At 37.5% G+C, this 14,661-nt stretch overlaps 1 protein-coding gene across 1 annotated transcript; it reads left to right on the forward strand.

Moving 5' to 3' along the window:
* The first annotated feature begins 9,305 nt into the window (after positions 1 to 9,305).
* commd1 (copper metabolism domain containing 1) lies at positions 9,306 to 14,654 on the forward strand. Its single transcript, XM_005797472.3, has 3 exons — positions 9,306 to 9,536; positions 11,523 to 11,813; positions 14,176 to 14,654. The coding sequence occupies exons 1-3, from the start codon at positions 9,306 to 9,308 to the stop codon at positions 14,281 to 14,283; spliced, it is 630 nt and encodes a 209-aa protein (XP_005797529.2). The 3' UTR covers positions 14,284 to 14,654.
* The last annotated feature ends 7 nt before the right edge of the window (positions 14,655 to 14,661 follow it).

Here is a 14,661-nt window from a genome sequence, read left to right on the forward strand (position 1 = left end):
AACCCCTTACCCGTCGGCAGGGTTCGTTCTCACACAAACCCGACCGAAGGGCATCGCTAACCCCTTACCCGTCGGCAGGCTTCGTTCTCACACAAACCCCGCCGAAGGGCATCGCTAACCCGTTACCCGTCGGCAGGGTTCGTTCTCACACAAACCCGACCGAAGGGCAACACTGACCCCTTACCCGTCGGCAGGGTTCGTTCTCACACAAACCCAGCCGAAGGGCATCGCTAACCCCTTACCCGTCGGCAGGATTCATTCTCACACAAATCCAGCCGAAGGGCATCGCTAACCCCTTACCCGTCGGCAGGGTTCGTTCTCACACAAATCCAGCCAAAGGGCATCGCTAACCCCTTACCCGTTGGCAGGATTCATTCTCACACAAATCAAGCCGAAGGGCATCGCTAACCCCTTACCCGTCGGCAGGATTTGTTCTCACACAAACCCGACCGAAGGGCATCGCTAACCCCTTACCCGTCGGCAGGCTTCGTTCTCACACAAATCCGACCGAAGGGCAATACTGACCCCTTACCCGTCGGCAGGGTTCGTTCTCACACAAAGCCGACCGAAGGCAACGCTAACCCATAGGCAGGGTTCGTTCTCACACAAACCTGATTGAAGGGTAACCCTATCCCTTTGATACCTGTTTGTTAGGTTTGTTTTCACACTCACCCGACTGAAGGGTAACCCAAGCCTTTTACACTTTGGTCTGGCTTGCTTTCACACTTTTACTCTTTTGTAACCAAGTTCAGAACCACATTTCAAATACACTACCGTGTTTTTCTTGCATGTACCATTGTGCATAGAATGGATTGTCCCATTCATTGTACTCATTTGTTACCAAATTCCTTGAACTCATCCGATGACTTTGTAACCTTTAGGATTGGTTACCGGAAGTAGCAAACTACATTTCCTGGCGTTGGATTCATGCTCCTGCCTTTCACAGTCTGAGGCCATCTGGTGTCTTCAGAGTCGTCATTCCATCTCAACAAAAACTGTTGATCGGCTTCTATATCTTCCCAGTCCATATACCATGTCCGAATACCATGTCCAAATCTTCCTGGTCCAAATACCATAGCTTCCCGGTCCATATACCATGTGGTGTTGACAATGCCTTAGATTCTCAACCACGAGCTCAAAACTATCATCCAACACCACAGACACTGAGGATGCATGTGGTGACAGTGGAGTGAAAAAAATTCCCAGCAGGAAAACTCCCCCAAAAGAAAAAAAACTTCCCTTTAACAGGAAGATAAACTGCAGTTATCAAACTTTGATTAGAAGTTATGTAAGCTGAAGCAGACACTCATACTGAAGATGTATGCTGATGTGGATAGAAAAAACTTCCCTTTAACAGGAAGACGTTCCAAATATATATATATAAATAAATTTTAAAAAGTGAACAAGGAACCAAGTAAGCTTAAGCAATGCCTCCTACTAAGGATCCATGTGGTAACAAGACTTTCCAGAAGACTTCCCTTTAACAAGAAGATTTTCCAAAATAAGGTTAACACTGCAGCAATTTCTTTAAAAGTTAAGTTAAAGCAATGACTCGTACTGAGGATCCCATCCGGTGACAGTGGAGAGGAAAAACTTCCCTTTAACAAGAAGACTTTCCAAAAGAAGTTCACACTGCACCAATTTAAATCCAAGATACACAAGTAAGCTTAGGCAATGCCTCAAAAATGCATGTAGTGACAGTAGAAAGAAAAAGCTTCCCTTTAACAAGAAGACTTTCCAAAGGAAAAGAAAAACGGTTATCAAACATTCATTAAAAGTTATGAAAGCTTAAGCAATATCTCATGTTGAGGATACATGTGGTCACAGTGGAGAAGAAAAACTTTGCTTTAACAGGTAGACTTCCAAAAAGATGAATACTGCACCAATTACGTATATTCCATTATAAATAAGCTTAAGCAATGCCTCCTATTGAGGACCCACATGGTAACAACAATGGAAAAACTTCCCTTTAACAGGAAGACTTTCCAAAATAAGGTTAACACTGGACCAACTACTTAAATTAGTTAAAAGTTAAGCTAAAACAATGACTCATACTGAGGATCCGATCTGGTGACAGTGGAGAGGAAAGACTTCCCTTTAACAGGAAGACTTTCCAAAAAAAAAAACACTGCACCAATTATTTAATTTCATTAAAGGTAAAGTGAGCTTAACCAAGGCCTCCTACTGAGGATGCAAGTGGTGACTGTGGAGAGGAAAAACTTCCCTTTAACAGGAAGACTTTCAAAAAAAAAAAAAAGGCTAACACCTCACCAATTATTTAAATTGGTTAACAGTTAAGTAAGCTAAATCAATGCCTCATATTTAGGATGCATGTAGTGACAGTGGAGAGGATAAACGTCCCTTTAACAGGAAGAACCCTCCAGCAAAACCAGAAGTTGGCTCTGTATGAAAGGCCATCTGTCACTACCCCCGGGGGATTTGAAAGGACAGAATAAAGAGAGAGAAAAAGAAAAAGAGCTGCTCCAGGAGTGCTTCTATTGGAGAAAAGAGAGTTAGTTGTAGTAAAAGCTGCTTTGGTGCTTTACCTATGAGAAAGAAATTATTTGCAACAAAAAGTCTGCCAGTTGCTTAGTCTAGGAGAGAAAATGGGTTAAAAACAAACAAATACTGAAGGACAGGTCCCAGTCCATCTTCTCCAGAAGGAAAACATGGAGTTCAGCTGAATACCTGCAAATAAGAGATGGTGGATTACAGTGTGAACATTACCTCTGTGACCTCCGGCCTGCAGCTCCAGCAGATCCAGAAGAAATTAAGTCAGCTCCAGCAGATCTCTTTGTTGTCGTCCAGAAGAAATGAAATCGCATGACGAAAGTGCACGATGCCACGCATTGTTTTGGCGCAAAAATTAATCGGTTTTCACGTTTAAACGGAACGTAAATTTGTTTGACTTATTGAATTATTAAAGTATGGACCCTAAATTTCAAACTAAATATTAAGTAGGTACAAAAAAATAAAAAAAATATTTATGTTGAAATATAAAGACCTCATCTTCACCCAAAAACGTATTTGATATTCATTGGAAAGATAATTATCCTAATGCTGCGATAATGTCAACATAGCCACATTATAATAGAAAGTAGGTATTTTATCAAGGTATAGTGGTATTTACAAAGCCTAAGATGACTCACTTCCTGCAACCTCTAAACTGTTTTTGCCAAGTCCTTGGCACCCATCCTTCTTTTTACTGAACTGACTTCAGATTCTAGTTACACCTAAACCTCCATAGGTCACAAGACCACAGCAAAGACAGAAGGATTTACAACATCAGAATCCTTCTCAGCTCATTGACTCTCAGCAGAGAATCAAACCAAACCAGGCCTAGCGTTGGCCTTCAACAAACAGCATTAGCATCAGCAGTGTAGCAAAACCCGCAACAGCTCCTACCCTGAGATGTCTTCTGGACCCGTCATTGGAACAGTTCTTTGACTTAACCAACCTTTGATGGGTTGGGCGGATCCGCCAGGCACCTTGTAGCGATTCCTCAGCTTGACGGAAGCGATCCTCAGCTTCATTAAAGGGATCCTCAGCTTGACGGAAGCGATCCTCAGCTTCATTGAAGGGATCCTCAGCTTGATTGAAGGGATCCTCAGCTTGATTGCAGTATATCCATAAACGATCAACTGCTAGCAATCCTCAGCTTGATTGTAGTATATCCATAATCAATCAACTGTTAGCTCCAGGTGCCATTACATCTCCTCAGATGTTTCAGGGACGCCAGCAGCCTGACAAACCGCCGCTGAGAGGCCGTGGTCGAGTCTCTCCTTGTGTGCTGCTATGTTTAGACACACAAAAAAAGGCTTCACTAACGTAATCGGTGTAAAAAGATAAAAAACTTAGAATAAGGTATCCGAAAAATCAGGCCCAGCAGGATGGGCGTTGCCCGCCCACAGAGTCAACTGTGCCCTCCCTGGACTGGAAGCTGTTTGTTCTTACCACCTTAAAGTGGCCAACTCTCTGTTATTCCTATATCAATTTGATACAATAGGAGCGCCCGCACTTCCTATATCTGTGCCTCCTGTCACTTTTTTCAGCAGTTAAAACTGTTTGATCTGTTGTTAACACGTCGTAACCCGTTTTTCCGAACTGCTTTTAAACGCAACATGAGTGCTGCTAACACACCTTTGCAACAGCGAAGTAGACCTGCCATTGCAGTGCAGAGCTACTCGGGTGTGTATTAGAGTCATGGCAGCAAACCAGCAAAACGCAAAGAACTTTGCACATCCCCCCCACCCCCCAAACTAACAGACCGAGTTCAGTAATGCTGCTGGATATAGGCAGGGGCGCTGCCAAGAATATTGGGCCCCATGACAAAAAATTAATTTAGGCCCCCCCACTCAGCTGCTGTTACAATTTTTTGAGTCAATCTGACCTATAAAATGCGTCACAATTTTAACGGCTTGCAACTGCCTTGCTTTCTCTGGTCCAATATTGATAACTAGCACAATATTTACTGCTCATGACTTTTACATACAGTCCACAGACAGTGTGCAAGTAGGTTGCTTAAATTTTTTCTATAAGTTTTAGTTTATTGAAATGTCTCTCCCCACGAGCAACAGTCATAGGCAACATGCAAAATATACATGAAGCAATCCAGACTTCTCAAAAAGTACTATGCAGTTGGATTTTATTCAAGTTGCAGTATATAACTTTAATAAAATTATGTTTTCTCCATATTTGTTAAAGCTGTCACCATGTGGTGACAGTTTGTTATGAGACAGATAATCTGTGAAAACAATCAATCTCCTCCACCTGCTCCCTGAGCTGCTATTACTGGCTAATGTAATGCAACGTTCTGACCAAAACAACCAATCAGAACCAGTAGGAGGGTCTTAGTGCCGTCAATCAACCTCATTCACTCACTGCTAAATATGCTAATGGTGGAGAAACAACTCATCATTACAGGAAAAATGTTTATTTGCTGTCATTAGCAGATATGCTAACTAGACTAAGCATTCACAACAGGCTGCGCTAGCTACAGCATAGGGATGAGCAGCCACATGAGATTGTGATTGACAGCACTAAAACTCTCCTGTCTCTGATTAGCTGTTTCTACATAGTACTGGGAGAAGGCAGAGGAAATTGATTTTTCACAGATTATCTCTCATGCCATAATGTCACAACACAATGACAGTTTTAACAAATATTTTCAAAAATTGTTTTATAAAAGTTACATACTGCAGCTTTAATTTCACTTAGTAGAGGACGGGTCAGGAGGGACATGGGTTAGAGCTGCTGACTGACTCATCTGTTGTTAAGTGGCAAAAGGTACAGGGACAAGCTCAATATATGAATATGTTGATAATTTCTTTTCTTAATTCATTAAATGCTAGTGAAAAGGAGGCAAACGGTAGCCTTTAGCTAAGCTAACTATGCTAAATGGTTGATAATCTCACACAGTCTACCCTCCTCTCTTGGAGAAAAACTGGGTTATAAATCGACACTCTTGCCTTTTGCTCTCTCTCCCTCCCTCTATTTTTATTTATTTATTTTGAAAACCTGATTTTATCATTTTTCTTAGCAGCATAGTAACCGCCACAGTCGTTCTTGTTTTCTACTGACTGCTGCTGATCACCGTCACGGTCAAGCGCTCCAAGCAGGAACAACCATTTCATGCAGATCCAGGGGGGTGTTCAGGGCAAATATGAGCTTTTTGGCCTGGGAGGGTAACATTTAATTTTTACTGCTAAAAACAAGTTTAGAAAACACAATATAATTAATTTTGTAATTGACAGGGCCCCATTTTCTTTTTATTTCTATGACCAAAAAAAAATAATAATAAAATAATTGTGGAGGGCCCCCTGTTGGCCCGGGACCCTTGGAACTTGTCCTCCTATATGGCGCCCCTGGATACAGGTAATGTTTGCTAAAGATGACTAGCTATCTAATACATGAATATGTAGACACCTCATTGAGCGCTGAGTCCATCTTGTATGTGGCAGTAGACTTGTTTCAACCGTTTTAAAATACAAACTGGATTAATTGGCATTACCTTTCACAGGTAAGAATAAAAGAAAACAATTTTTACAAGCAGAATTACTTGACTTTGTAGCCAGAAACTAGCTTCTAAACAACAGAGAAATATTTCCTATGAAGCTAGATTGGCCCGAAGTAACCACTGATTATTATTTTCTTAGCATAGCTAACATTTTCATGCTGTGTTTTCTAATGAAAACAGGAAGTTTCTAATGAATGCTTTAGCCTGTGTACCAGGACATCTCAGAACTCATTGGACTTCTCCCAGTTTAAGCAGCAGATTGAATCCCCATCTGTGACCAGTGTTCTCAATATAATATAAATAAATGTGTGTTTTATTGCACCCTTTTATTCTTTCACTTTTTGTGTATTTTAAAAGAAATATCTCAATCCGAAGTAATAGTGGATTAAGACAGTTTATGTAATGAAATAAAAAATTATTTACTCTGTTAGCTTTGTTTCCACCCTATCTTTGCTGTCCATAACAGAGTTGACATATCATACTGTAATAAATATATTTTTCTGGGGAAAAAAAGTAAGAAAAAATATGTAGCAAATGTTTGACAGTGACTGATTTATCAAAGTTTGTCTTTACAATAAAATATCTAAAAATAAAAGGAAATTATTTTTTTCTCCATATCTCGAAACATTAAATGTACATTAAATTATGAAATCATGTAAATATGTTATTGAATAAAACACTGTACACGTGTGTGTCTGTTCATCAAAGTCAATATAAAAACTATTTATCAATCATTACTATCAAATAAAAACATTGTGCTCTTTATTCAGAAATCCCCCAAACCAATTAAATAACCACATCAAAAGTTAGGAACGCTGTCTTTAGTGCTTTCTTTGATTACCAGATATATTATTGTGTGAGACATAATGCGTCAGTGACGGGTATTAACTTAAAAGGCTTTGTAAAGTTCGGTCAATTTAATTTTTATTAGCTTTCTGGCAGATAAGCCACGTTCAATATGGCGGACGCTGTGACGTATTGCAGCAATGGCCGACCCGCTCCATGGGGCGTCTACGTATGCTATATCTATACAGCATGTTAGCCTATAGACTACTGTTGTTGTTGTCTATGTTCAAAAGTGGGTAGTACTTGTTACATTAACTTGAGTAACTTTTTTGGAAAGGTACTTATAAGAGTAGTTTTACCGCAGGGTACCTTTTTGTTTTACTTGACTAATGTCATTATTGCTACGTAGATTCATTTTGCCCACCCAAAATAAGTCGATGCCCCCCTGTTAAACTCGTCTGGAGCCGGGGCTGCGAAAAATAACTTACCGAATAACCAACGTAGCGATTTCAAACATGGCGCTCCCGCGGCCTACTTGCCATCGCTGCAGCCTACTCGTAGGCCAAGTACAAGTCGCCAAACTAGGCCTCGATGAACACTGACACGATTTCAATCGGATCCAGTTTCAGTCATAAGGCTGGGCGTCCACTTCGGATTCCGCGTCTTGGGATCAGAAAATATAATTTTTAATCCAGGTCCCAAAGTTCATGAATATCAGACCGACAGTTTCGTGTCTCTGAGCGGCCAGGTGCTAGCCACATCTTTTTTTTAAAAAAACACTCACGTAGAAACTGCGTCATATTTCTATCCAGCACGGCGCATGCGCATCACGCTCACTAATAACAACAATGGCGCTATTCTGTTACCAGATTTTACATTTTCTAGTCCAAACACAGGGTAAAAAATAAACCTGTAAAACCTGCTCAACTGCAAAGAAACAGTAGGAATCTAAATCTCTTATAAAACACGTTAATAGTACTACATGTTTTTTTTTATTTTTATAATCTATCCCTAAAATATTTTTAGAATAATTCAGAGAAACAGCAAAATTTTATATTTATTTTTCATAATGTAGGACTGAAGATTTTTTTTCAAATATTTTCAAAGTTTCAAAAGAACAAACTAATTTAGAGAAACAGTAAACATGTATTTATATATGCACATATATAACTATATTCATAGTTTTTAAAACTATATGAGGGATAAACTTGCTTTTTATGTTTTCAAAGCTTCATATCAAACTGCTGCTCCAGTATGTCCTGACTCTTATGGAGAGTGAACAGTGTCAAATGACAATAAATAACTTATGTAATAATTATTTAAGTGTGTCATTAATTTATTAAAATTCTTCACTCTCCATAGACCTGTGTCTTTTTATCTGTCTTTTAAAAAATGTAAGTTTATTCATAAATTGCTTATTTAAAAATGTACAATAAAGTTTTGTAAAATAACTTTTTCTTTATATTTGATTCATTTACGCAAATATAAGTCCACAGATCTTACTTAAACATTCAGCTTGGATTTAATTTAAATGTAAATCATGAAATTCTTGTCATTTTGATATTTCTTAACTAAGTACATTTTATTTACTGGTCAGAATCCAGAGCTGTGCAGATCAACTGTGATCTCTATAGAAAGAGAGACGTTCTGCCTTCAGCAAAACCACCAGTCAGATCCACTTTTCTGTCAAAATTTCTTTCATAGTTTTAACCACATTTATTATCTTTCAAGTCCCTTATTTAACTATAAACCATTTACTTAAAGAAAGTTGTGAAATTGCAAAATCAAAACAGAATTTTCCTCCACTTTCCAATTTTTTCTAATGTGTTTTGAAAAATAAATCAACTTAAAATAACAGTATAGCTGAACTGATAATGTGCTGTCTCTATTTTATTACGATACAATTAAATATTAAATGATCAGATATTATTATCAGGGGCTGCACAGTGGCGCAGTTGGTAGAGCTGTTGCCTTGCAGCAATTTGATTCCTGGCCCAGGGTCTTTCTGCACGGAGTTTGTATGTTCTCCCTGTGCATGTGTGGGTTCTCTCCGGGCACTCCGGCTTCGTCCCACAATCCAAAAACATGACTGTCAATCTAATTGGTCTCTCTAAATTCTCCCTAGGTGTGAGTGTGTGTGTGTGCATGGTTGTGTGTCCAGTCTGTCTCTGTGATGCCCTGCGACCTGTCCAGGGTGAACCCCGCCTCTCACCCAGAACGTTAGCTGTAGATAGGCACCAGCACCCCTGCCGACCCCACTAGGGACAAGTGTGTAAGAAAATGGATGGATGGATGTTATTATCAATTTCTCTGTACTTATGGAGCCATTTCACAAAATGCTTTTTAACTCTTATTTGAGTAATTTCTTGGACGGCTGCTTTTTACCTTTATTTAAGTAAAAACATGTTGAAGTAGTGCTACTCTAAACTTAAGTATAGAATATTATTATCTTCACACTCTATTAGTCAATCTGATACGCAATAACTACAACTCCCACAATGCCATGCATCTGTATTTGACACGTGTGGCCTTCACACACTCATGTGACCCGCACGTAAACATGGCGGACGTGGAAGTAGCAAAATCTTTGAGCGGTTTACTGAGTGGAATAGCTCAGATGGTGTATTATAATAAAAGCGAAATTACGGAGGAGTTGCTGAAAAATGAGCTGTATCCGGAAATGCCGCAGGAGGAATTCAAAGTTTTGTTCGAAAAAATGAAAGGGCTCATAAAGGTAAGAGAAACATGTTTTCCTGTCTGCAGATACAAACGAACAGCCCAAAACAAGTATCTATGCATTGTCATTACTATTAAAGGTAGCGAAGAGTCTTTTAGTGTTAGAAAAACTCTTAATATTAATGTTAAGATAATAAACTATTTGATTCAGGCTCAACATTAGTCTTGGCTTTTAGCCATTGACTGTAGTACGATTTTACTGCGCCCTCTTTAAAGCTAGCTTAAAATGAATGGTAAACGTTTTAGATATTATTTGTAAATTAACAACAAATAATGAAGTTATTTGCGTACCCCTGCTTCCTTTATTAATGGTTGTCAACAGAGGGCAGCATTGCCTGCTAATTTAAACATTACAGCAACAGTTTTGCCTTTAACATCTGTCAGAGCTCAAGTTTACCTTTATTTAATTTTAGCATGTAATTTCTTTTCTCATTAAGAGCAAAAGAACTGATGAGAAACATAAACAAAGTGACACACACACATGTGTTTGTAATTTAAAATATACAAAGGGGGTGGCAAGATCTCAGAGACGTTTTTCTTTTTTTCTAATTTTTTGTTTCATTTAAAAAATGTTTAAACAGAGACAAGACTTAAAATAAAGTTGCATCTCCTGGATAGAACTTTAGAAATTAACCATCAAGCTAATAATAGAAGTAAATATATTTAAAACTGACTGTAAAATACGGCTTCAATACAATCAACAGTTTAACCTGTAAAACTGCTATATATTAATAGTAATTTCATTACTGGTGGCAAACTATTCCAAATTTGGGATTCTTTTTAAATAATAAGGATGTTTCTTGAAATTATGTTTTGTCTGTCCAACTGGCAAAAAATGTGGTTTAAATGCAGAATTTGCATACATAAATCTTGAAATATAAGTCATTTAGATAACTGTTCTGTTGCGACACCTCCAGGCGCTGCAACCATCTTCTGATGTCTATTTATTTCTCATTTTGTACTATTTATTTCTTTATCTTTGTATATTATGTATATACACATAACCTGCATCTTAACTCGAGTCGAGCAAATCTCAATCTCGTTGTAATCTGTTGATGACAATGACAATAAATCTTATCTTATTTTAACAATTCTCTATTGATAAATTTTGCAGCTCTACTATATTTCATGTAAACAATTTAAAGAACCACATAAAAAAAGAAGAATTTGATCTTTTTCTTGTAGCAGTCTTCTTAGAAAGGTGATTTTAGTTAGGATGCAATTGGAAAAGCCACAATAAACTTTGACTTTTTGTAGAGATTTGACCTTAAAAATAAACTACATTTTCTTACATTCTCTGATTACAGGATTTTCCCCCTGTGGTTTACTCGAGATAATGAGTTAATTTTCCGATTGTTTTCTCAAAATAAGTTAATTTCTCGATGGTGTTCTCGAGATAATAAGTTAATCTCGAGAATCATGAGATGATTGGTGTGTCTTAAACATGTGTGTGTGTTTGAGAAAACCATCAGGAAATTAACACGTTTTCTTAAGAAAATTATTGGGAAAATGTATATGTGAAAAAGAGGATATAAACTCATTATCTCAAGAAAAGAATTGGGAAATTAACTTGTTATTTCGAGAAAATTAGCGGGAAAAATGGGAAATTAACTTATTTCAAGAAAATTAGCAGGAAAAATGGGGAATTAACTTGATATTTCGAAAAAACAATCGAGAAATTAGCTCATTATCTTGAAAAAACCATTGCGAAATAGTATCTGCGGAAAATGTCCACTCTTGGCTTGTGTAATTGGTTCATCAGGACATTCAAATGATTTTATTTCTTTTTAGAAAACAATTGAATACCTTGGTTTATATGACTAAAGTATTTTGAAATTACTTTAGTAATATGTGGTCAAGTAAATATTGTATAGGGAGTTCTTCAGCTTGAATGTGCCAGAAAGGCTGAACAGAAATGAACAGTGAAGTTGCAGAATTCAAACACCCATTCTGATCCTCGTTTTGCTCTCTTCGTGCTCTGAAGTCCATTGCCACGGCAGACATGGACCACGCCCAGCTGGAGGCCTTCCTCACAGCTCAGACCAAGAGACACGGTGGCAGCGGGCTGAGTGCTGAGCAGGCCACCGCTCTCTCTCGCTTCTGGAAGAGCCAGCGAGTACGGGTGAGGGAGAGCCTGTTGGCTCAGCATCGCTGGGAGCCCACCCTCAGGGGCCTCTCCTGGAGAGTGGACCTCCAAACTGGTGACCGTTATGGGAACGCTGACCACAGAGGGCCAGTCGCCCTGATGGAGCTGGAGCTTGGCAGAGCTGGACAGGTTAGCATCACTCCAGTTTTACGAACATATCAGCAGAAAATATGAGGAATATTTATTTATATTTGTCTGAGGGCTGGGGAATATATCTGAAAACACACAGGCATTTCATATCAGTCAATATCAATAATTATTTCACTGCAAAAACATTGAATCTTACCAAGTATTTTTGGTCTAGTTTCTACTGCAAATATCTTATTACATTTGAAATAAGAGAAAACTGACTTGCAAGTAACTTTTCAACAAGATATATGATCTCACAATAATAATCGACTTATTATTATGAGATAATAATAAGTCAATAAAATTATTGACTTATTATTTAAGTCAATAATTTTAATTATTGACTTAAAATTATTGAATTTTAAGTCAACAATTCCTTAATATTGATGAAATACTACTAATTCCCGTGGCAGATTATTTCACTAAAAACATGGGGAAAATATTTTGTTATAAGTAAAATAATCTGCTAATGAAACTAGTACTTTTTTTAAATAATTTTTGTACAGTTTTGACTTAGTTACTGTTCTGAGGTTGCTATTCTTTCAGCAAATTGCCTTTTTTGAGTCTATACTCCTGTTAACAGTTAATCAGTTATTAAATTAGTTGATAATTACTTCAGTAATCAATTGATCATAACTAATTCAATGAATTATTTCAACAATAGATGTGTTGTTTCTAGATCAAGTTTGATCTAAAATCTCAACTAAAATAACTTGTGTTTAACACAAAGATTACCCAAAGATCTGCATATTTATATGACCTGGATGCTAACTTTATTGTGATACATTTGGGCTACTGACATGGGTGAAACACAGGGAACATTCCTGGTTTTAGACAGCCTGAATTACAGTAAACACAGCTGACAGACTGGCTATGAGCTGGATTAGAAGACAGATTTTATCATGGCTGGAGGCCTGGATCTGAATGTGATCAGATTACATGTCAATTTTAATAAGCCTCAGCCCCATGACGAAACTACATTTGTTTCTCAATTTCACAGAAAGCAGCTTCAGAGGCTCTCCAAGACAAAAATCTCCCAGAGGTTAACCCCTCAAAGGAAATCCACAACATTAATCTAAAGTCAGGATTTATAAATTACTCATGTTCGTTATCGTAAATGACCAACAGAGGTCATGTTTTCCTCTGGTTTTTACATGGAGATGTCACCAGCTGAACATGGAATACTTATCATGCGGTTTTATTTACCTGGATATAAGTATTTTACCATTTTCCTAATCTTTGTTGTATTACAGCACTATGACATATAAATAAATACATTTTCAATAAGGTAATACGGATTATTTTTGCCTGTAATTTGTACATTAATTTAGCAGTATTATGGGCTTTGTTCATAATTACGGAGCTCCCTTAGGGACATGGAGAATTTTTTTTTCTTTTGCGTTCCCTTGCAAAACTTTTGATCAGTGTAATAATGTATGTTCTTTTGGAAATGCACCACAAACCTATGTGTAAAATAAATCAAATTTCAATCTGTTTTTTGCACTAAAAACTTAAGAGCATAGTTTTCACTGAGGCTTTTTAAATGTGTATATATTTGAAATTTTAAATAGACATTTGTGGCTGTATACAAAATAGACCAGGGTGTATTTGCTTATTGCACAAAAGAATTTTCTTCCCCCATTAACCACAGGGAGCTCTGTACATAATAACTAAAATAAACCATATAATTTTAATATATTTTATCATACATCCTATTTAATAACAGCAGCTGCGTTTCCGTTGACCATATGATTACACAATTTGACTTTTCTAAAATGAATTTGCTTAATGGAAACATGCCAAATTTAAAAAATACAGAAAAAGTTTTTTGATTTAATGTCTTTGTGGTAAGATGAGGTGCTTTTTCATTGGAATTGGTTTTTCTTGCAAAACGGCAATGGAAACACTTTTTTCACACACAAGTCACAAGAGTGACATGATCAACAACCTGATGTTGCCACTGGTGCAAAACACGAAAAAGAAGACAAGAGGAAGTGATAGGAGGATGATGGCGTGTTTTTGTTTTTAATTACTTACTTCGTGAACAAATTTATTTACGTGCGATTTTTAATTGCATTTCTAATTTGATGGAAGCACTGCAATTAGAAAATAGGTTTTTCTCCGCAAAACTTTGCGCACATTTGTGACAGAAACGCGGCTATTGCATGTCTGCTTGTTTTGTTTCATCAATCTGATATGAATGTAGACACATGTAGCTCTGTCATGGGGCTGAGGCTGATATGTAACTTATCCACTGATGAACAGATATACCACAGCTTTCTGCAAGGGAGTATTATAATAATATGTTTTCTATAGTAAAATAACTGTTCTTCCTTCCTCCTTTTTTCTTGTTTCCCATCAGGACTCTGAGTTTTTGTGTCTGGAGGTTGATGAGACCAAGGTGGACCAGGTGCTAAAGAAGATGGCTGACATCCAGGAGAGCATAGACAGAATAGTTCACCGTACATAAAACCCCAGAAAGTTTGTCACTCTAAGTTACTGGACCTTTGAGCAAGTCCAGCTGTATTTTCTGGTCAGAAAAGTGGTTTTATATCAGCCGGAGAGAAATGATTGTCTTCATTGGAAGATTACCTGTAAGTAACGGCACATTAGAGCAACGGCTCCAGCTTCATATAAACTATGCTGCTGCGGTTCCACAATCGCTTTTTTTTATTGCCAGAAATGCATCTGCTTTGAATTTGTTAACCAAATGATATGTTGTAATATTGAAAGAAGCAAATGTAACACTTAACATAATATCATGTAATTTAGATGTTTTCTGTCTAAATGCAAGTAACTTTTTAAAATAAAAATGTAGTTGTCCAGTCAGTCTGCTCCTTGCTTTTGT

This window comes from Xiphophorus maculatus, chromosome 5, assembly GCF_002775205.1.
Source record: "Xiphophorus maculatus strain JP 163 A chromosome 5, X_maculatus-5.0-male, whole genome shotgun sequence".
Classification (NCBI taxonomy): Eukaryota; Metazoa; Chordata; class Actinopteri; order Cyprinodontiformes; family Poeciliidae; genus Xiphophorus; species Xiphophorus maculatus.

Coding starts and splice junctions, on each gene's coding strand:
- commd1 (XM_005797472.3), top strand. CDS start 9,306: ATGCATCTGTATTTGACACGTGTGGCCTTCACACACTCATGTGACCCG. Junction 9,537..11,522: donor AAATGAAAGGGCTCATAAAG/GTAAGAGAAACA, acceptor CGTGCTCTGAAG/TCCATTGCCACGGCAGACAT. Junction 11,814..14,175: donor AGCTTGGCAGAGCTGGACAG/GTTAGCATCACT, acceptor GTTTCCCATCAG/GACTCTGAGTTTTTGTGTCT.